The 22,258-nt window shown below is 41.9% G+C and overlaps 1 protein-coding gene across 1 annotated transcript in view; it reads left to right on the top strand.

The window, feature by feature from the left end:
* kif26ab (kinesin family member 26Ab) overlaps window positions 1–22,258 on the top strand; it is a 79,780-nt gene that overhangs the window by 17,578 nt on the left and 39,944 nt on the right. Inside the window, exon 3 of the mRNA XM_059352820.1 lies at window positions 14,331–14,807. Within this exon, the coding sequence (XP_059208803.1) occupies window positions 14,331–14,807 (477 nt within the window). The remainder of the gene's footprint in view (window positions 1–14,330; window positions 14,808–22,258) is intronic.

Genomic DNA, 22,258 nt, shown 5'->3' with positions numbered 1-22,258 from the left:
TGACCACATTGGTGCTAAGCAGGCTTTTTGTTTTCCCAACAATTTGTGTTTAGGTCATAGACCATATAAAAGAAGTGGACATAGCTACCTTGATGTCACCCATTGGTTTGTAGACTACCGTTTTGAAGCCTCGAGAATGTTGTATTTTTGAAACCAGTACATGTACAGAATAGATCGGGAGCCAGAAGGACACTGTGTTGGAATGTGAAAGGAATGCAAACCCTGCTTCATGATCTATTTCACTCTAAATGGGAACATAATTTACAAAATAATCATCATGCTGTACTAAAGAAAACTTGAATCTAGCAACTGAGACTGAACATGAACTTCTTAAGAAAATGTTTAGATAATAAATCAAGTGACAAGTAGGGTCATTTTCTCATAGACTTCTATACAATCAGACTTCTTTTTGCCACCAGTGGAGTTGCCCCCTGCTGCTCATTACAAAGAATGCTCGTTTAGGCCCTTCAGCATTGGCTTCACTTTTCAGGCCTGGAAGGTTGCAGCTTGGCTGAGTCCTGAGTGAACACAACTTTTATTTATTCTCCACACGAAGCAGTAGACCACTACCACTTTTGCCAAATTTGACCCCATGGAGATTTAATTCTTTTGTTTGTGTATTTGATGAGTAGCTGAACATGAGACCGGACAGGTAAACATCAGCGATAGCTCCTTCAGCACGTAGCCTCTGGAGCCCCAACAGCGGTCTGCCCCTTTCTCCGTGACCCAGATTAAGATATGGCGTGTGCTTGTTGACTGGGGTCGATGTCATCAGCAGGGAGGTCGGAGTTCATTTGTCTTTCTCGACAGACCTTCAGGTGGTGTTCCAGTTCTCTGGCAGAAGGCCACACCGATGCTGACCTCCATGAGTCGTGCAATTAGTTACCCTTTGACCCCTCGGTCCCACAATCAAACCCTGAGCATGGACCGGGCATGCTTCTGCATCCAAAGACCCACTTTACATATGACTGTGTGTGTGTGTGTGTGTGTGTGTGTGTGTGTGTGTGTGTGTGTGTGTGTTTGCAGCTCAAGAAGACACAGATGAAGCATGTAATTCAGTCTGACATGATGTAATAGCTCCTTCTTGTTTCAGGCTTCTTCATGGAATTAACAAAATAAAACATTTGGAGCATTGCATACAAATTTACACCCCCAACTTAATGATATATCTGGCTTCTTTCCATTCTCCCCACTCATAAATATATAAAAGATCCATTAGTCTGCATCCATCTGCTGCAAATGCTGCAGCTTTTCTCTTCTTGAGTGACTATTGTTATTTAACTGCTCTTAACTGTGTGTTTCTCATGCCCTTAAGTGCAGTTAAAGCACATCACTCAGGGCTTATACAGACAGACACTCAGATGAATGCCATCATATCCTTGAGCCAAAAATATAAATCTCATTGCAGACTTGAGCTTTCCATTTTCACTTTGTTTGACATGTTCTATCCTTGCAGTTTGGTTCTGAACATGCAATTGAGCTGCGATCCTGCAGCTTTCTTCTATTTCTCTCAGTACTGCGTGTTTCTCCATCACCATGAATTCCTCAACTCTCACCGAGCTCTGCTGTGTTGTGACATTTCATATGAGCAGGCAGAAAGAAAGCCCCTGAAGAATGTGAAAAGCACAGTTCAAGACAGAACTCTCCAAAGCTGCCAACAACTCCAAGGTTATCTCTTCATTTCGCGATGTGAATTGACAGCAGCGATGTCTTTGTCCACCCATGTTGGCGTCCCTGTCATGAGAATGGAGACGGTTTTGTAACTTGTGTTCGGCTGTGCTGAGAAAGGGCTAGATTGGCGCTCTCCTATAGTTAGCTCGTGTCGGTGATTTGTTCGACCTCTTAGTCATGTAGAGGCTCGTTCAAACAGGTGGATTAGTTACAAAGTCTTTACAAATTGGTCTGCTTCCTCCAGTGTCTGCTGGAATGTGTTTGAGTGTTATTCCTGCTAGCATTTTTTAAGTCTAGTCAGTCTTTTTCTTTTTCTCTTTTAGTCTATCGATTTTTAACTGAAGGTTTTTTAGTGACCTTGCTTGGTTAGCAAGGTGCATCCATAATTTAGAATGAGCAGCTGGCTCCTTAGAGACATTTTCAAGTGACCAGTTAACTTTGATGAGCAAGGTCACAAGGTAGCCATTCCCTAAAGCATTCCCTGCTTTCTCGTCTATTTTATTCTAAATTTGACCATAATTCACAAAAATGGATTGTGCTGTATTGAAGAAGACTTTAAATCTATTTAGACCATAAACTCATTCAGAAAATGTTTGCTGAGGTAGTAAATATAGTGAGAAGTAGGATCATTTTATAATAGACGTCTATACAATTTTGACTTCTTTCTGCATCCAGTGGAGTCGCCTCCTGTTGGCCAGTAGTAAGAATGCAGGTTTAAGGCACTTCCACGTTTGCTTCACTTTTCAGATCAACAAGTTTTCCAACCTAAACGGCAAAAAAAGGTTGTGCGTCCACAAATTATGACACATATGCACATATTTCGGCTCTCGTTTAACGGTAAAAATGTATGGCTCACGGTACAGCAGCTTGTTCTAAAAATAGTACCAGTTGCACACTGACAGTTGTGAAAAAGGCTGCAGTTTCTGTGGATTTATGTTATAAAACCACTGACCTTAGGTTTAGGGCAAAAAACGTCCTGGTAAGGCGTTATAAAAGACTTTTTATACAGTAAATAAACGTAAGTAAATGCCGGAAGTGAAATAGTTACAAGGGTCACATGACTACCGCAAGTTACGTAAAAAAGATGGCGGCGGACGCATTACATCGGACCGTGAAATATATTAATATAGCTTGTTTTTCGCTGTCTGTACACACAACCTATACTGTATTTTTGAGGGGAGAAAAGGCTGTTCTGATCCAAAGGTTGCTTCTTGACTAGTACCTGCAAAATTATAAGAGCATTTCCATCAGCCTCGGCTGTGATTTGTTAGCAAATCTTAGTCAAACTTGCTTGACTAAGATGTTGAACATGGTAAACACTATAACTGTTTGACATGTTAACACTGTCATTGTGAGCCTGCAGCATGCTGAGTGAGGTCTGCATTCAGCTGTGTGGCCGTTTAGTATCACAGGAGGGATGAGGTCCATTCACAGTAACTTCATTTCAAAATAAAACATTATGAAATAAAGCAGCATAAATCATCATCACATCAATTAATAACTGTGAAAAGTGAATATTATTAAGGGGAAAAAATATGTCTCTCAGCCCAAACAATCCTCACCGACTCATTTGAATATTAAGTGAAACTGTTGGAGTTGCTTCTTGTTGCGGGCCATAAGGCCATATGCACGCTGCTATTGTTCCTGAAAGACAAAGTGGCAAATGTGCATGTGAAAACATTTTGATAAGCCAAGCATATTTTCTAGGATGGTGAATGAAAATCCTTCAGACTCAGTAAGTGGATTAGTGTGCGCTATTCTCCACCGAGATAGTTCAGCCTACTTCCTTATCTCGCTGATGTTCAATTGAATGTGTCTAGACGTCTCAATTAGCGAGAGAAAAAAAACAAAAAACAGATAATAGTTAGTGCTTATCTCAGTGTATTCTTTCTACCAGTACTCTCACCGGCCTACGACAACTAGTTATCATAAACACACAACAGTTTTCCATTAATACAGCTCCTACTGGCTGAAAGCCCTGGGCTGATGTTTAAATTTCTATTATTAGTGATAATTGTGTTCTGTGAGAAGTCATTGGCATGGTAATGACATCTTTCATGATAAATTAGTATTCTCCCCTCTCTCTGCCTTACCTACACTAGGCTGTTGCACCAGACTGATTTCCCCCACTCGCAACTCTGCTGCTCCATTGTTCTGCCGACACGCAGCAGCTTTGTGAGACACAAAGCATGTCACTCTCTGAGATAATGCTCTGCAGACTGGGAGTGGATGGGATAGGGACGCTCGTCGCGGCTCACCTTGGCTCAGGATGATTTGTGCTTTGCTGTATGAACACGGTTAAGAAGCCAAAATGGGGTACTAACCTTACAGTCCCTACGGCTTTGTGTTGCTAATCAGTTACCCTGTTGCTCACATATCCACGCTGGCACATGGGCCGATAAGTGAAAATTGAGATATCCGCCAAATAAAAAACTGCCGTGCTCAACAATAACCACTTACAGTCCCTCATTATGTCGCTTCTCCTCACAGAGCGAATCTATAGAGTCACTTCATGTGCACGAGTGGGAGGGAAACTCCAGCAGCAACTGAAAACTTGAATATTTATACATATGGCAGCTTGCCAGCATAATTACTGTACCGTCCATTCCGAGAGGAGATTGGAGAGAATAATTGTCGCAGGATACTCAACATTTCACCTTGTCATCACTTTCATACCGCTCTATTTTCATGACTTGGAGTATGCATAGCTATTCATTCTTGCACAAGTTGTCTAAGATGAAATATTGCAACAACCACATAAAACGAGGCCAATATGTTTACGTGCTGCAGATGTATTTAAATGTTGATCTAAAAATGATTAATTCTTATCATGCTGTTGATGGAGGATGCTGATGAAGATGCTGTATGCAATTACTTCTGTTTGAGCATGAGTAACTCCCTTTGCATTTTTCTCTCTGATAATTAACCATTTGCGCGCACAGTCCCCACTTTACCCCTAGTGTGGCTGAGGGAGTCCTTCGGTGGAGATGAGTTGCCATAAGCTTTAACAGCAGTTTGTTTTCTCTGTAAATAAACTGCAAGCTGAGCAGGGAGTGCTCCCCTTCTCAGTACAAACGAAAAACCCAACAGTAGAACAAACTGCAGTGAGTGCAGCTCTCTCTGTGAGACGGTTCAGACAGAGGAGAAGCAGGTGGCTGTCATCACTGCGTATACACTGAATAGGGGGTTGAAATACAAGTGAAGTAGTGGTTTGGGCTGTTGGAGGGGAACTATTGTATCAGGATCCTCTATTCTGCAGTGAGTGTTTTAGAGTGGGCTCTTAGACAAAAATAGATCCCTCAACGAGCGGCAGTTGATGGATACCGAATACTGTTGAGTTTCACGCTGCACACTAATGAGGACTTTGCAAATGTAAAGAACTGCGGTGAAATTTTCGATTCTAACCTTTCAAATGCAGCCGGTCATGTGTTTTTTCTGTTGCATGCTTTTGCACAATTCAGAGCACTAATCTCTACCTTTCATTAGCCATGTGCTCTGAGAATGTGCCAGATGATTTTTTAACCCTCTTCCCTTCTATTCAACCTCCACCCCCCACCTCCTCCCCCCTTCTGTCCTTGCTTTCACCTGCAGTTTACAGCAACACCTGGCTCCTGCCTCTCCAGCTTGCCTGTTGAATTTTTCATGATGTACTCATTTTGGTTCGTTTCCACAGCAGAGCCTGGTTGGGGGGAAAAAAGGAGGAACTACCTTGAGAGCATCCCTGAGCCAAAAAGCAGCCGTTCTAATTAGAGGTGCACAATCGTTGGTGCAAGTGTACATAAACACAATTCAATCCTCCAGGTGAGGACAGCGTAGCGAGCGGCCCTGCTGCTTTCTGACGTGCTCCACAGCAGCTATGTATGGGCAGGGGAGTGGAAAATATTTCAGGCGAAAAAAAAGTTTATCTTGATGCATTACTTTTCTCACTAATGAGAAAAGTTTGGAGGGATAGTTCATGTTGGTCTCTCTGTGCAAGCATTGCTACAAATTAGTTTGTTATTGAGTCGAAGCAATGGAGACATCTTTCTGGCAGTTGTTTCAGTCCCTTACACTCTCTCTGAGTCCAGGCCCGACCTCCCAGCAGCCTGACCTCGGCCAGAGCCGATAAAAGCTTGACGGATCTTAGGCTGAGACAGTGAAGGCTGCCTTGGGTCCATAGAGGAGAGAGAGATGTTGGAAAAGGGGGGAGAGGGAGAATGAAGTCTGTCCAAACAGTCTGAAAGGGGCTTGTTTTCTTTATGTGCGTGAGTGAACAGGAAAAGGTAATTAACTGGCCAAGTGGCGAAAGGCTGGAGTGATGGATGGGTGTGGTGTAAAGAGACAGCCACACACACACACACACCACACACACACACACACACACACACGTCTCCCTCTTGTGTAGAAGCCTGGTTTAGCGAACCTTTTATGTAATTACACTTTTATAAAAACAAGCATGTAAATCTGTTAGAGAAGCTCACACGCTGATAAATGGGTCGACCATATGGAGCGGTGACACATCATTATGTGAGGTCATTAATGGTTGCAGGGTGGTTTGGCAAAGCCTCATGAGTGATTACATCTGACTGTATCTATGTTTAACCCGAGGGTCAGCAGGATCTATGGCCTTTTTATTTTTGATGGACAGCGACATCTGTTTTTATGGACGACAGGAGGAGCCGGAGGCTGCACTTTAGTGGACAATAAGCTGTATCACAGTGAGAGAAAGGCCAAAACAAAGGGACATGTCACTGGATTTTCTCTAAATATTCTAAAAAGTAAAACAACTAGACAACTAGAGATATCGATTCATGGCCGCCAAGTATCGATATTTAGCGCTCCGACAATCAGTGGGCTGTCAGTATTTTCACTGTATACTATAGTATCATATGAAACTAGAAGATCTAAGGAATCTATAGGCACCATGTGTGTCAGGATATCATGTCAGGAAGTTGTCTAAATAACGCTGCAAAGTCCGGATTTTTTTATGTTCCATTCCAAAAAATTCAGTGCAGTGAAGCTTAAAGTTGAGGAAAGTTTGATAAAATGCTGCAGTTGTTGTCTCTATACATGTTTGATATCAGTTCAGTTCAGTTTGACTGAATACTTTGTTGGTCAGTCTGTGGGTTTGACTCTCATTGTGGAGAAATAAAAAGACTGAAGTGAGATGAATAAACTGAGAATTTTCTCTTATTTCTTGATTGAATTTAATTTTGTAGACACAAAATGCAGTTAAAGTTAAATCACAAGATTTTGTATCACAATACTCACCATATCTCCTTATGAACGCAATAATATCATATCATGACTCAAGTATCGGGATAAAATTGTATCTTGGGGTGTCACGTAATCCCCATAGAGACAACTTTGTTTTTGTGGTCATTAAAACAGCAGATTTTCTCAGTCCTGTACTCATTCATCAAAGGACGTGTCACTGTGATAGTCTGGACAGGTGGGGCTATCATGTGTTGGAAGTGTCACTAAGGGGTATTTGCATTTTCTGTCAGCAGTTCACTGACAGTTAAAGGGAGAGAAAGGGCTAAATCACACTGGGCAGACAGGCTCTCTGAGCTCCTCACGAACAGATGCTTAATGCAGGGAGGCTTGGCTGCTCCTTTAAGGGAATACTGATGCAAAGATCTGATGCACTTCTTTAAACAAGGTAATCGTCTGTTTGATCTAAAATGGGGAAGTTTGTTCATTGTAATGTGTTGTTGACTTTGTAAGTAAGCAGTTTGTCGTCAAGATGGTTGCAGAATTTGGTCATGGTATCTTATCTCTGTGGGAATAATATCATATTGCAAAGTTAGAAATAAAAAAGATGTCACAGTGAATATTCAGTATACTTCAGTTCATATTTTTCACATTTTTTTGCTATTTACAAAAAAATAAAGGCACAATATGTATTTTAATCAAGGTAATGGTGCATTTTTATCTAGTTTTAAGCCACATTTTTATGATACACTTTTTAGATCTTGGTCAAGATTTAGTGATTGGAAGTCTGAATCTAGAGTTATCAGAGAAACAAGCTGAGAAACAAACGTTAGCAGCAGCTCTGCTTGCTGCTTGTTTGCTGACAAGCATTGGAGCAACATAGATTTTCAACATGAAACTGCTGTATTTTAGTGTTTCTACCGGTTGATCACAGAGTCCATTGCTTTTGAGAGGAATAGACCACTGTGGATAATTCGGCTCATGGTAAAAACCTCCTGAACATGTGGATCTTAAGTTATTGGAGAAACCATCTTTGTAAAACGTTGGAGAAATGCTGATTTTTTAGTAAAACTTCTTTATTCAATGTTTTACTGGTTTTAATCACCCGGTCTGTTTATTCTGGAGAGGAGGAGACATCTATGGACAATTTGGCTTTTGGTAAAAAAAAAAACTTCCTGACTGCAATGACGTCATTGCTTAGTCCTTTGTTATTGTAGAAGAAAATTTGATATTGTACTTATAAGAGGAAGATGAGCAGTGGGAGAAGCCTCTGAAAAGCAAGAGCGGAATCTAAAATTCATGCGATAAGAGTCTAAATGTAATCTGACTTGGACAAAAGCCACATTTCAGATGAGACATGCAGGAAAAGCAGCCGAGATATTTCATTATTATTTGATGGAATCTCTTTGTTCTCCAGTAAAAAAGCCCAAAAAGTGACAGAAAAATTAAGCAGCTTTCCACACGGCCACAAAGGATGAATGAATTCACTGCCATGGGGCTGTGTGAGGCACTATTATCGGGTAGGTAATGACAGTGTTGCTTGTGTTGCTGCAGATACTGTTGCTTTGTTTGGGGAAAGTCTTATTACAGGTTTGTTTAATCTTGTCAAGTCAGCAAACAGGGCCAAACATCTGTTTCATGTGATTTGGTGAGCCGTTTCGGTTTGTGTTTTACCAAAGGCATTCCCACAGAGTTAAGTAGCATGCTGGTGTGACATCCTGAGTCATTGTCTTCTCTGCCTCCGAGCAGGCAGTGGTTAAATTTAATGGCCTGTATCCCAGATCTGCTGCTGCACTAAAAGCTCTACCTGATATCTAATCACAGTCACCGGCCTTCCAGCTCTCGTCTCCTTCAGGGGATCCGAGTGGAGTCGGCCGGCTTGAAGGTGGAGGTGGTGGGAAAAGCTGAGAAGGAGCAGGGGGCAGAGAGGGATTACACCGCTGGATGTGTTGCTTTCATCCTGGGAATGTAATCTGCCTTAATGCCCTGTGCTCACCCGGGGCAAGGCCAGCAGCTGTGCTCGTTTTTCTCCTGACTTTGGCTGTCAGGGTGAGCCGGGCTACCTGTGGGAAAGCAGGGCTGCTGGAAGCTCTCGTCCTCTCCCCAGGATCTGGACTGGGCTCCTGCTGCGCTTTATTGGGGGGCCAATCCCTTTGAGACTTATGGAGACGGTGTGTGGTTTGGGTCAACACTGTCTCAGGCCAAGTAAACAGAGAGCGGCTCGGTGGCATCCTTACAGGGGAGCAGAGGAAGGGAAAGTGAGGAGTTGAAAGGGCATTAGGTTTGGCAGCTGCTGTGTGGTCTCAACTTTACAAGAAATGCAGTCATAGGAAGTAGTGAATAATTGTAATGTGTAAACAGGACTGGTGCTGGTGAAGACAGATATAAAGCAGCATGGTGTGACTCTTTTGGAGGAATGTTTCCATGCTGTTAGAATAATAAAAGAGAAACCTGGAAGGGGAAGGAAGGAAATGAAGACTGAGCAATTTAATCTGAAAGTCAACTTTATGAACACTTACAATGAACACAGAGATTTGAGGAATAGTGAAGGTTTCATTGCTGCTACGCCTGCTCTGGACTGACTCTTTGCAAATTGCTCTCTGACGTTCGAAATAAGAAAGTAAATCACATTCAGACAGACTGCCAGAAACTGTACAACAGTTCAGATGTGAGCTGACAAGCTGCAGGCTCCAGTATATGTCAGAACTTTTCACTTTATTTTTCTCATCATAGATGCACATTGATACAATTTTGCTTCATTTCTCTTCCTGCCACTGCTGCAGTGGGTCACAGTGAGCTTTTATGTCTGGGACATATCTGTTGGGCTCAACTGGAATAGAAAATATGGTTTCCCAGGGTATTTTACTTTCAATGGAGCGTGCCTAAAAGTCTCTCGGCTAGCGAGGAGCCTCATGCATTTCAAATCACTATGACCTTCCCTTGATTTAAGTCAGCTCGCTAGATCCGGCCTGGCTCTCCACATCACATGTACATCCGACTCTGAATGCGGAAACAGTCAGAAGGCACTTTGTCTGGTTAGAGAAAAGGTGTATGGACGAGACGAGGTAAATGAGGTGTGATTTGAGGAAGAATCCTATGTGCTCCCATTGTGTCCTAAAGGAGGCACGGGAGAGAAATCATGCACATCTTTCTCCCTGTCTCCTCATCCATACAGTAAGTGGTTACGGCTGAGCTTGTTTCCATCAGCCTCTGGGCACGGGCTGTCTGTGATGACACTCTCCATCAGGCTGGAGAGGCAGTCAGATAGTCGGGTGGCTCTCTCTCCTGCTGGTTTTCATCACAGTTAGTGTGAGGGACAGAGACAAAGTTGGGTCTCTAAGGGCAGCGAAGGGCTCATTCCAAAGGCAGGGCTTTCTCTCCCCAGTGCGCTTGGCACACCTCCTTTCCATAATAAGGCCATAGCATCTGACTACATTTGTCCCCAGAGTTTAATAAAGATCAGTGCTGACAGGCAGTAAACCAACACAACCACCCACAAGCCTCCAGGCAAGGGCCACAACCCCGGCCTACCTCCTCCCACCTCTCTCTGTCCTCTTATGCTTTCTCGTGCAGTTTGACTCTCTCTATGGATAAAACCTCGGGATGAAAACCAAAACCATCTCCCACTTGTGCAGAACAATGGCCGAGGAGTCAGAGCCCTGAAGTAGCTCCACGCCTCTCGGGAATGCTTTGAACATTTGGATTGTGTCGATGCCGTGCATTACATACTTCTCTTCAGCAGTGCTGCTCTTCACACCCACTTGCACCTGTCAGTAATAGATCATATGGATGATAAAAGAAACAATATGGCTTTGGGGGCTGGGTGCACTCATGCATCATATGTTTCATGTTTTCCACTTTATGCTTATGCACAAGCTCTCAAGCAGTTAGCTTTAACGTGGTAGCACAAACATAAGAGGAAACTGCTTAACCTGGCAACTACATAGCTTCCTCTCAGGAAGATTTCTATATGTTTGTATCCAGACCTACACTCTATGAGCAGGGGTGGCAGATCAATTGAATTTTATTTTCAATTTTGATTTTTTTGGCTATAATCGAGATAAAATTGTTATTGTGTCACGTTTTGTCTAACTATGATGCTTTCAACCCTTTTTTTCTTTTACAGTGGTGTGTTTTTGGATGTTTTAGCTGAGGGACTGACTAAAACATGTTAGTTTACCAAAATGTTGAATAGATGATTAGTTGTTTTCAGTAGTTTGTTGGTATTTGATCTTATTTATTTAGGTCTAATTTATTTTTATTTACCATTTTTATTGATTGAATATATGTTTCAACATAGGCTTGTTTATTATTATTATTATTATTATATATTTTATTTATTTATTATTGTTTTATCTATGATTTTGATTTTTTAAATATATATGATTTTGATTTAAAAAGACAAGTTTTTTTAAAAAGTCAAGAAATCCATCTGTTAGATAATCACAATCTTAATATCACCATGATGTTGATTTTTGCCATAATCCAGCAGCTCCATGTCTGAGCCATCATGAAATATCTACAGATCTTGATGTCCCTTTTTGATATCCTCTTTTCGACCTCTCATGTAGCATATCCAGATGGATTCTGTGGCCTTCGGTTTCATCACACACACATCATTCTCCTCCCCATCCCCAGCATCCTCATCATCCTCATCATCCTCATCATCTGCGCCATCACCCTCACAGGCCTCGTGGCCCTGACCCTTTATTCACTCGGCTGGGCATAAAGCTCACCGACAGCTTTACAGGAGAAGCCTGCTCTCTAACCTCCAGAATCCTAACTGAATAGCAGATGGGCGCAGCTTTGTGTGTCTTTTTATTAGCTCCCCTAAATCAACACCTAACAATGCATGGAGAGAGAGAGGGAAATTGATTTCTTCCATCCACCAGTGCCCCGAGGTGGGTAAGGGGTGGTCGGAGGGTAAAGGGTGAGGGGTGATGGGAGGGCGGAGTTGACTGGTTATGACTTTGCTTCAATTTCCTGTCTAGAAGCATGTACATGAAACCAGACTAGACTGTGAAACTAGCAGCCAGCGGTGTTTTCTTTAGCTCCAATTTGTCATAGACTCTTTCATCTTATTCCAGTGGAACTGTCCTGTCTTGTGCATAAATATCCTGCCTGAGCGCTGAAGTAGAGATCATTCACATGCCAGGATCTCACCGCATTAGATTTCATTTTTAAAGCCCTATCATAGCATCATATTTCTAGTGTAAGCTTCTTACATTTAAATCCATTCCATTCACTATAGCATCAACATCCACTTGATACCATACTGCACTTGATCTACTGTCAGCCAGTCGGCAGCCCATCATGAGATTTATGGGATTCTCTACATCCTGAGTGGATTTCTTAGTTGTGCTTGCATCCTGTCAGTGCCTGCCCAAGTGTAAAGTAGGTAGCCAATATAGTCAACCATTAACCAGAAGCACTTAGTCCACATCAGGCCAGACCAGTTACAGTCCTAAATGGGCACAGGCCCAAGGGCTCCAAGTGTCAGGGGCCCCCCTGGTCTTCACTTACAAAATGTCTCTCAAAGAGACACATGTTTACCAGGAAGAGACTTGAAATTACCACAAAGAAACATAAAAAGGCTACAAAGAGGCTGATAAAGACTACAGCTACAAGAATGTGCAGAACTGCTGCAAAGAACCACAAAGAGACTCAAAATGACTAAAGAAAGGACAAAAATCTTCCACAGTGAGATACAAAATGACTACAAAGACACAAAAAAACCCACAAAGAGAAATGACATGACACAATATGAATACAAAACATGGCAAAAATAACCAAAAAGTTACACAAACCAACTACAAAGAGACAGATAAAGACTCAAACTACAAGATTGTGCAAAACTGCTACAAAGAGACTGTGGAATTATGGAAAGGGGCACAAGAACCACAAAAACAGACACAAAATGACTAAAGAGAAGGCAAAAAATGAATGAAAATGACTACAAAGACACAAATAAACACAAAGAGACAAGACATGACTACAGAGTGACACAAAATGACTTAAAAACAAGGCAAAATAACCACAAAGTAACACAAAGCAACTACAAAGAGACACAAAAGAACCCCAAGAGGCTAAACAACTGAAAAGTCTGTGTGTTTTTCTCATATGGAGGAGAGGCGGTGGGACCTTTTCCATGTCTGTGCCCAGGAGCTTCTTGTGTCATAATCTGCCCGTGTGCATAGTTGTCCTTTAGGTAGAGTCATGATATAGACATTATGCTCTTCTGTCATTGACTATAAATCAGTGGATCGTGCTTTATGTTCATTTCTCAGAATAAGGAAAATGTAGATGATCTATTTTCTGTAAGACTGTGAGAAGGTTGCGTGATCATACTATTAATTCTGTGGGTGTTTGCAGAGAAAGGTCATCTAAAAGTCTTGTATTGAGCTGCTTTCATGGGGAGGAGATTTAGAGTCCCTCAGCCTGCCTCTTTGCTCTCCGGGTCTATTGGGTTAGCTGTATTAAGTGGCACTGCATTAGGGCTGAGGATTGCTGTTTTCCCGCTGCTTCACTCCTCCTGATCACCTCGGAGGTTCCACGGAGCAAAGGCCTCATAAACATTTATGTATGGGCTGTGGGCTCCTGTCTTAGGCCACGACTCCACTGGGCAGAAGCCTAGTGGCCCTTAATGCCTCTTAAGAGACTGAGTTGTCTGTGTGTGTGTAAGTGTGAGTGTTTGTTTCCTTGAAACACAGAGAAAGTTCTATTCCACCCCTCACTTAAGATTTGAATAGTTCATTGATAGCTCTGCGTGCTTCCAGCTTTCTGGAAGAGGTACTTATTTTCACATTTGGTGGCTTATCATATTTCATGCTGGGACACTTATCATATGTAAATTCTATGGCTTTGGGCACAAGAGTCCCCTCAGCTGTTGTTTTCTTTTGTCATCCCTCCCAAGCAGAGACGGTCACCCTGGGGAGCCTTCTTAGAGACGAAGTGAAAGGACAAGTCTCCACTGGACACCGTCACTAAAAGCAGTAATAAGCTGAAATCTGCTCGGCCTTCTTGTTTCTAAAGCTTCACAAATAGAAGGCACATTTCAGTTGTTTTTTTTGTTTTGTTAGGAATGTCTCTGTGGGATCTTGAAGTAATCCCTCCGAGCCTTATTTCAGAGTTGTCTCCTCTTGTTTGGCTTGTTTGGTCTCGGCTCCCCAGCAGACGCTGTGAAATGAACACTGGTGAACCTGATCAACAGTCTTAAGTTGCATGCAGGCAAAGCATCTCAGTCTAAACAAACAACCATCCCGCAAAAAAGGAAGTGGTTAAAGCATGGGTGTGAGGGTCCCGGAGGGCAGTGAGGGACCACACTGCTAGCAGACCACTGACGCGCCTGGAAAATGTGAACAACATACAGGAAATCCTTTGAAAAGAACAGATAGCGAGATATGCTGCAGATCAACTTGCAATACAGATATGTGTTAAAGCCCTCTCTTGTGTGTATTTACTTGCAGGACCCTGGATATGCAAGCTTCCTGTTCGAGCAGCTCCAAACACCAGGGAGCCATGAAGCTGGTGTCAGCTGTTGCCAGGTGTGCTCCACACCTCTCCACCAACTGAGGCAGGAAGCCTTGCAAACACTCCACGCTCCCATCCTCACCCTCAGCTCAGACATGGCAGCCCTCCCCACCACCTCCTATCTACCACAGCCCACTAGATTCACCGTGTCCTCCTCCAGCGTCCATGCAAAACAGCTGTCTAAAGGCCAACCGGCTGCCCACTCCGTTCTGCCCTTAGGGGAGCGGCACAGGGTCCCCGGCTGGTCGCAGAGCCCCTATGTCACTTCGCGGCCAAAGACCAGTGTCCAGGTGACGATGGCAGGAGGGCAGATCACTGGATCCTTGAGCTCAGTCACCATTCAGGCACAGCAGTACCTCGAGGGAATGTGGAGCATCTCCAGAGTCAACAGCCTCATCCCTCAGCCTAAACTGGTATGTCTTTAATGAGTCCACTGCAACTTCATATACATTTAATGCTTTTTCATCCATATAGAGTGACCTAACGGGACAGTTCAGATTTTTGACATGGGGTTGTATGAGGGGTGTTACCTACAGTAGATGGCAGTTTGCACACACATAGTTTGGAGAAGAAGGCAGGAGTATTGACACAGAAGGTAAGCAATGTACTGCTGTGGACAGGGACAGCAGCAATGCATTTTAGCAACCTAAAAAAATCCAATGTCATGCTTTTTTTTTTTTTTTTGCCTGTTTACAATGCTCTTGGGTGAAAGCAACAAAAATATTTCTACAATTCTACAATTCTACATCTATTTGATCAGACGGCGACAACATTTTTTGGGCTTAAAAACGCAAAAAAATTCACATCACCCTCCAGAGTGGAAATCTTAAGAACTCTCCACCATTGCATTTCCGTCTAAAGGGTTAAAAACGCAAAAGTGTCTCTGAGTCTCTGCAAAAGTGTCTTTCATCAGTCAGACATTCAAGTTGCCCTAGCAGTTCTGATAACTATCCAGGATTCATTTCAGCAGTTAAGCAGAAATATTACAGCTAATAAAACAGAACAGAGAGGGCACATTAATTACCTAGGGCAATTTTTGGATGCACCTATTTGGCGGAGGCGAAACAGACAGCTTTGGACAAGACCTGGGAGAACAGGGAAGAGAAGTAGGAGAGAAGAGAAATGTCGTGGCATGTGTGAGCTCTTTGTGGTGTTGTGTGGCAGTGCTTCACAGTCTCCACCTAGTCACCTGGTGCGCATACTACATCGAATTTCACAGACTTTTGCGTCACCGTATGCATGCAAATTTCCCCCTAAAGACACTTGTCTAAACGCGGAATAAAAGGTGAGAACACAACAGACAGGCCTTTATAAGTTTATGCGGGACGAATTGAAGCCGTTCTGTTGACAAAACAGCAGTAGTTATTATTATAGCACAGAGAAAGTAAACAGTCCATGCAGCGGTAGACGACCAACTTCTGTGTTCTGCAAGGTAAAATTATTGTTTTTGTGATAGAAGTCTGGTGGTTTTGACAAGAGCATAAATAAAGGCTTCAGTTATCTTTAATCTGTATTATACCTTCAAATACCTAAAGGGTCAAATTGTAGACAGTAATTGGTGATGTAAAGGTCAAGCTTGTTGAATTTGCTTTTGAGTTTTTTGGAGCCATTACAGCATTATCTGCTTGACAGGTAATAAATAAATAAATGAGACTTTACAGGGCAAATCTGTCATGAGGAAAAGTGACAATCAATATAAATCTACAAAGAAATAATCATGAAATACTTTGGTAAAAAATATTTTTATTTCTACATTTCATGCTTTAATACTTGTGAGTTAAGTCTTAGGTCAAATCACTTCAAATGTTACATTTCCGACCTTTAGAAGAGCTGAAGCCTTGCAGAGTGAGTGAGTCAGAGCTTTGCAGGAGAGCTGACCTCTCTCATTCCTCAGTAGTCAAGGAGTCTGAGTGATCTGAGGTCAGAGGTCATCACAACACTAATCTGATGACCTTCTCCTCAAGGGCATTTCAAATGACCAGCCCACAGCGCCGCCATAACTCTTCTCTTATGTTGCATAAGCATCAGTCTGTGCTTCGTTTGATGTCTAAGAAGCTTGTAAAAGGTCCCGAGTTTCGCCCTTGGTGTCATAGGACTGATCATGCTGAACCTGGTTATAACAACTTTAAATAATGTATTTTCACATTTTCATGAGTTTAACAGGAAATGTGTTGACAATGATTTTAGTAGAGGTGTGAATCAGCTGAGCAGAGTTCCCACGATACGATTTTATCCCAATACTTGAGTCACGATTCGATATTATTGCGATTTTAAGCATTTTGCAATATGGTGAGTATTGTGATACAATATATTGTAACTGTTTAACTGCATTTTGTGTCTACAAAGTTAAATTCAATCAAGAAATAAGAGAAAATTCTCAGTCTATTCATCTCATTTCAGTCTTTTTATTTCTCCACAATGAGAGTCAAACCCACAGACTGACCAACAAAGTATTCAGTCAAACTGAACTGAACTGATATCAAACATGTATGGACGACAACAACTGCAGCATTTTATCAAACCTTCCTCAACTTTAAGCTTCACTGCTCAGAATTTTTGGAATGAAACATAAAAAAGCCTAACTTTGCAGCGTTATTTATATAACGCTTATAACTTCCTGACATGATATCCTGATGCACATGGTGCCTATAGATTCCTTAGATCTTTTAGTTCCATATGATACCAGTATATTCCATTAGTCTGCTATGGCCTCCGGAAAAAAAGACAGCGAAAATAATTGTAACACTAAATATTGATACTTGGCGACCATGAATCGATATAGTATTGCCATGCAAAATATCTCAATACTATGCTGTATAAATTTTTTCCCCACCTCTAGATTTTAGCTCCTTTAGTATATTCTGTCTGCAGATATGAAGCTTTTACTGTCTCATCCTGCGTTGACAGGGACATCTGGTCTCTGGACCTGATTGACAAACCTTTGTGACATTCTTCAGCGGTCGGCCTTGGTGTACAGACCAAACAGCATGTGCTAATATCATCTAGTCCATGCACTTTAATATTTCCCATCAGAATTAAACTGTAAATTTGCCATTTGTTGGAACTGTTGATAACTGCAGTCTGTTACAAGTCTTGGCAGTGTTATTCCCTTCTTTCTGCTTGACAACTGAAGACAGATTTTCACTCCTCCCTTTAATGTCAACAAGTGCCTGCAGAGATGGTTTATGGGAGGCCATCAAAAGCTTTTAACTGCATGTACGCAATCTAGGGCAAATCAAACGGCCTGGCACAGAAGGGAGAGGCCGACTTGTGTTCTCCATCTATGTGTCTAAAAGCAATTAGTGGCCCTTGTAGCTGGGATGAGTTGCTCAATGCCACATAGCTGAGGCTTGGGCCCTCTTTGGACAGAGAGAAATGTCCCTTCAGGACACAAAGTTACCAACACTGCAGAAATGGGTGTTATTTTCTCAAGCTTGTTTTCTTTCATTAAAACCAGATTCTTCAGCATGACAAAAACCCACACGCACTCACAAGGAAGGGGAGTTACTCTGCGCCGAAAGGCACAAGCTTCAATTCACGATTCCCTCTTGGTTTCTCTTGTGGGGAAAGCATGTGGTGTTGTTCAGACAAAGAAGCAGAGATGGACTTTGTGTGTGTTAGACAGAAATCCTGTCAACCAGGGAGCCTAGGGCACTCCCACACACAGCCCATTATAGGGCACCTTGAATCTCCCCATTTGGGAAAAAAGGCTCTGGTTAACATCTGGAATGATGTTTGTGGTTGTTGGAATTGAAACTATCTGGCTCCCTCTTTGTAATTGGCTGACACTGGTTCATATGTAGCTGCCTGAAATTGACAAAATGGCACACAAATGCACTTTTCTGAGCACGTTGCAAAACTCCTACTTCACATTTGCTGAAGTAATTCTGGTTACTGGCTGTTTAAATGCAGTTAAGGTAATCCGTGAAAACACATTGCAAGCGGTGTTTTGCTACTATGCAAAATTCAAAACAAGAAATTGATTGATCCAAATCTCCAATTCTCCCTTTGCGCCATTAAATCCACAACCACATGTGCGCTAATCTGCAAAGACTAAGTGCTCTTGACCCATGAGGGTTTCCGTTATTGGCCCAGTGGTTGCCTGCTGCCATGGTCTGCTCCACTGCCACCAATTTGAAGCCCGGCAGATGATCTTGGCTGCTGTTTCTTTAGTGCAGCTGTGCTTGCATGGCAATACGCCACAGAAAGCCACGAGAACAAGAGAAGGAAAGGATACAGGAAGGAAACTCTTGCCAAACTGGAGAATAATTTTAAAAAATGGCAATTATGTTTTTGGAATTTGCTTGTAGATAGTGGAGAGAGAAATAACTGTCAGTAGGGATGAGATTAATTAATCGATGATCGATTAATGGTCGTTAAGAATTTGGTCGATCATGTGGAATTTCTAATCGATCTGTGTATTTTTAATTTTGTCTCTGACTGTGAATCAGTATCACTGAACTGAAACACGCCGAGCGTTCAGTTCTGTGGCTGTACGCCAATAAGCCAATGAGCTGAGAATTAAGTTGGATAAAGCTACAGTTTGCAAACTGAAAGTTGCAATAACAATTATAAAACACAGAGAAATACAAGAGTATTGAATAAAGCAAAACTAACTTACTGTATCAAACCTTGCTAGCATGAATTACTAGGTTTAATGTGATCCCAAACTTATTTAAACACAAAACAAACTTAAATATGCAAGATTACTGTGAAAAAAAAGATTAGATGTCTCTTCAGGGGCGAAAACATAAAACATTGAACTCTTTGACGTTATCTTTACAGTTTAATCTCACTTGAGTTAGTTTTTCGATCGACAAGAAGTCTCTTTTTGTCCTTTCAAAATAAAAGCATCCCTTTTCAAAACAGGCTTTTACATAGTACTCTAAATATATATTTTATTTTATATATTTTATTTATTGCCTATGTATGCACGCAGCGATTAATCGAATAATTGATCGTTAACATTATAGATGCTTGAGTTAGCAGGTTATTTTCAAACGCCCATCCCTAACTGTCAGCATGTTTACTTTGTCCTTTTCTTACTTGGTGAGACTCCACTATTGTTAGAAGTCGATTCTCACCCCAGTTGGATTCTGTTGGTTACAGAGGCCAGCAAAGCACGACAGCCAGATTAACACAAGGCCTTTTTCACTCCAGCAGTAATCGTCTGTTGACCGCTGGGATCAAAGGTCACCGGGGAGTCCTGGTACTCTTAGCGTCTGAGGAGGAGACGGTCTGCTGATAGGGTGCTGGCCTGTGCAGCTCACTTCAGACATCACAGGAAGCACTCTCCCCAACTCTTCTTTTCTCTCTTTGGACTCTCTCCATTAAGTCCAAATCTCTCTCGCTTTGTCTCCTCGCCCCTCCCTTTTTCCTGCCTTTTCTTCACAGTGGCAAACCAAGGCAAAGAGATCAGGGAGAGCCGGGGGTTAAAGGGTGGAAGGCCAGCTCATTACTGGCTCTCGGTGCAAACGGGCGAGCACACATGGCTCCACTGACACGGCCTAATTATCTGACCAGGGGATAGATTGTTCTTTTCAGCCAGAATCAGGGCCAGTGCAGGTCCAAGGCTACAGAGAGCAGCTGAGGGGTGAGAGGCTTAAATCCCCAGTCTTAATACCAAGGGAATACTCTTTGATAGGCACTGTGATGAGCTCAACTGTGTGTGCACCTATATATCTCTGTAGATTATCAATTTTGAGCCCACACCCCTACTATAAACAGCTGTCCCTGTGTGCTCCTGAAATTTGCTGCCACTTCTGACTCAATCAGTGACAGATTTGATGAGCCACATACATCAGCTTCCTGTACGGCTGCCTGTGTAGTGCTCTAGTGTTTCATGCCAAAATGAAACAGGAGTTCCCGACCTGTCACCGACACCAGCATGGTGTGAGGCTTTCCGCACTGGCTTCCGTGTTGGGGTCTGTATTTCAGTTTGCAGCCAGTTTTTTTTTTTTGTCTTCTCAAGCCATAACTTCACATACCGCAGCTTGATATCAGACTTAACCTCCATGATGAAGTCTCAAGAGAGCAAAACCAGAGGCCTTAAACAAGGCTGTGATTCTTAACTCTGATAACAAGCTCAAGAGGAAGAAATGGGGAAAGTGGGAATTCATAACTGCAGGTCTACTGTTTGACAAATGGTCAGTGAAGCTTTTCTGGGGAAAGATAATACGCCTGTGCTTTTATACATTGTACAGTATGTAAAGCTAACAGCGGCGGCTCTCTGCAGAGCAACAGCCAAGCCTCTCATGTGAATGTCAGAATGTAAGTATGTCCTCACATCCTGATGTATAGCGTTCACATGTCAGACTTGGCATATAAATAGTGCAGCTGTCAGCCCGTGTTGACAAATGGCAGATAATAGAAGGCCAGACACTTGATGAAAAAGATTGTAAAGGATGTTATTTTAGTTGCCAAACATGAATGTGGGGCAAACACTGAGGTGGTAAATATGCAGAGGGCCTGAACTGTGTTTATAATACATATCCTGTCAAATGGCAGTGAGGCTGCAGCGCTGAGCTCCATTCAAGGTCGTCGCTGATTACACAATGTTCATGTGTCAGTGTTATAAATGTTTTTAGGAAAACTTTGTCCTTTATTTATTTAATTTTTACGATGCTGAAAAACCACAGAACCGGTTCTTGTCAGCCGCTATTGATCATTGTCTCGCAGGATAAACTAGCGGCTCCAGTGAGGATTAACCTTTTGTCAGTGTGGTGACTCCAGCCCGAGCGTATAGTCTCGGAGTTCGGCTAGTATAATTAGCTCTCCGTACTCCTTCAGTTGGACTGTGAGCAATCAGTGAACCACTGCAGGCTCCAGAGCTCCAGCTGAACCTTTATGCTCCATCTCCACTAAGCCAGTTTTAGCTTCAACCTTAAACAGAAACGCAGAGCTGAAGGCTTAGTTTGTGACCGGCTTCTATTTGTTCTGGACTATGAATCTGTAGGTCTGTGTTTAAATCCTTTCAGTTTAAAGGAACACTTAAGCCCAAAATCTTAGTAGTTATTTGTCCATCTAGATTAGGAGTGACATGATTTTGATTGCAGGATTGAGAAACTTGGTTATTATTCCTGAAAAGCAGTGGTGGAATGTAACTAAGTACATTTACTCAAGAACTGTACTAAAGTACAATTTTGAGGTACTTGTACTTTACTTGAGTATTTCCATTTTATGTAACTTTATACTTCTACTCCACTACATTTTGAGGCATATATTGTACTTTTCAGGTTGAGATTTAACACAAAAAAGACAAAGATTTTTTTCATTTAAATTAAACCTCACAATTAAAATGCTGCTCACATAAATGCATCAATATATATATTAGAAATATATAAGATAATCTGAGTGGGTCCATTCTGCATAACAAGTACTTTTACTTTTGATGTTATAAGTACATTTTGATACTGGTACTTTTGTACTTTTACTCCAGTAAGTTTTGAATGCAGGACTTTTACTTGTAGTGGAGTAATTTCACAGTGTGGTATTAGTACTTTTACTTAAGTAAGGGATATGAATACTTCTTCCACAAGTGCTGAAAAGAGACATTGCTGACATTGAGTTTTTCAAATGTATTTTTTACGCACTTTTAGCGCCACAAATAGAGTGCCATTAAGTTCTACTATGTTTGAGAGAACTCAACACTCATCTAGATTAATAAATGGCAATACAGGTAAGAGGAAAATGTGTATCTTTTTTATTTTTGGGGTGAACTGTCCCTTTAAACCTACTGTGTGTTGTCAAAAACTGAATCACCATCACAAGAATGACAATAATCTTTATTTAGCTTTAATGGAATGTGTGCAGCAAGAAAGAAAAAGCTTTTACAACTCCTGTTAATGCTTGTTTGTCTTTATGT

Source organism: Centropristis striata, chromosome 16 (assembly GCF_030273125.1).
Source record: "Centropristis striata isolate RG_2023a ecotype Rhode Island chromosome 16, C.striata_1.0, whole genome shotgun sequence".
In the NCBI taxonomy this organism is placed as follows: Eukaryota; Metazoa; Chordata; class Actinopteri; order Perciformes; family Serranidae; genus Centropristis; species Centropristis striata.
This window is presented reverse-complemented; position numbering and strand designations above follow the sequence as displayed.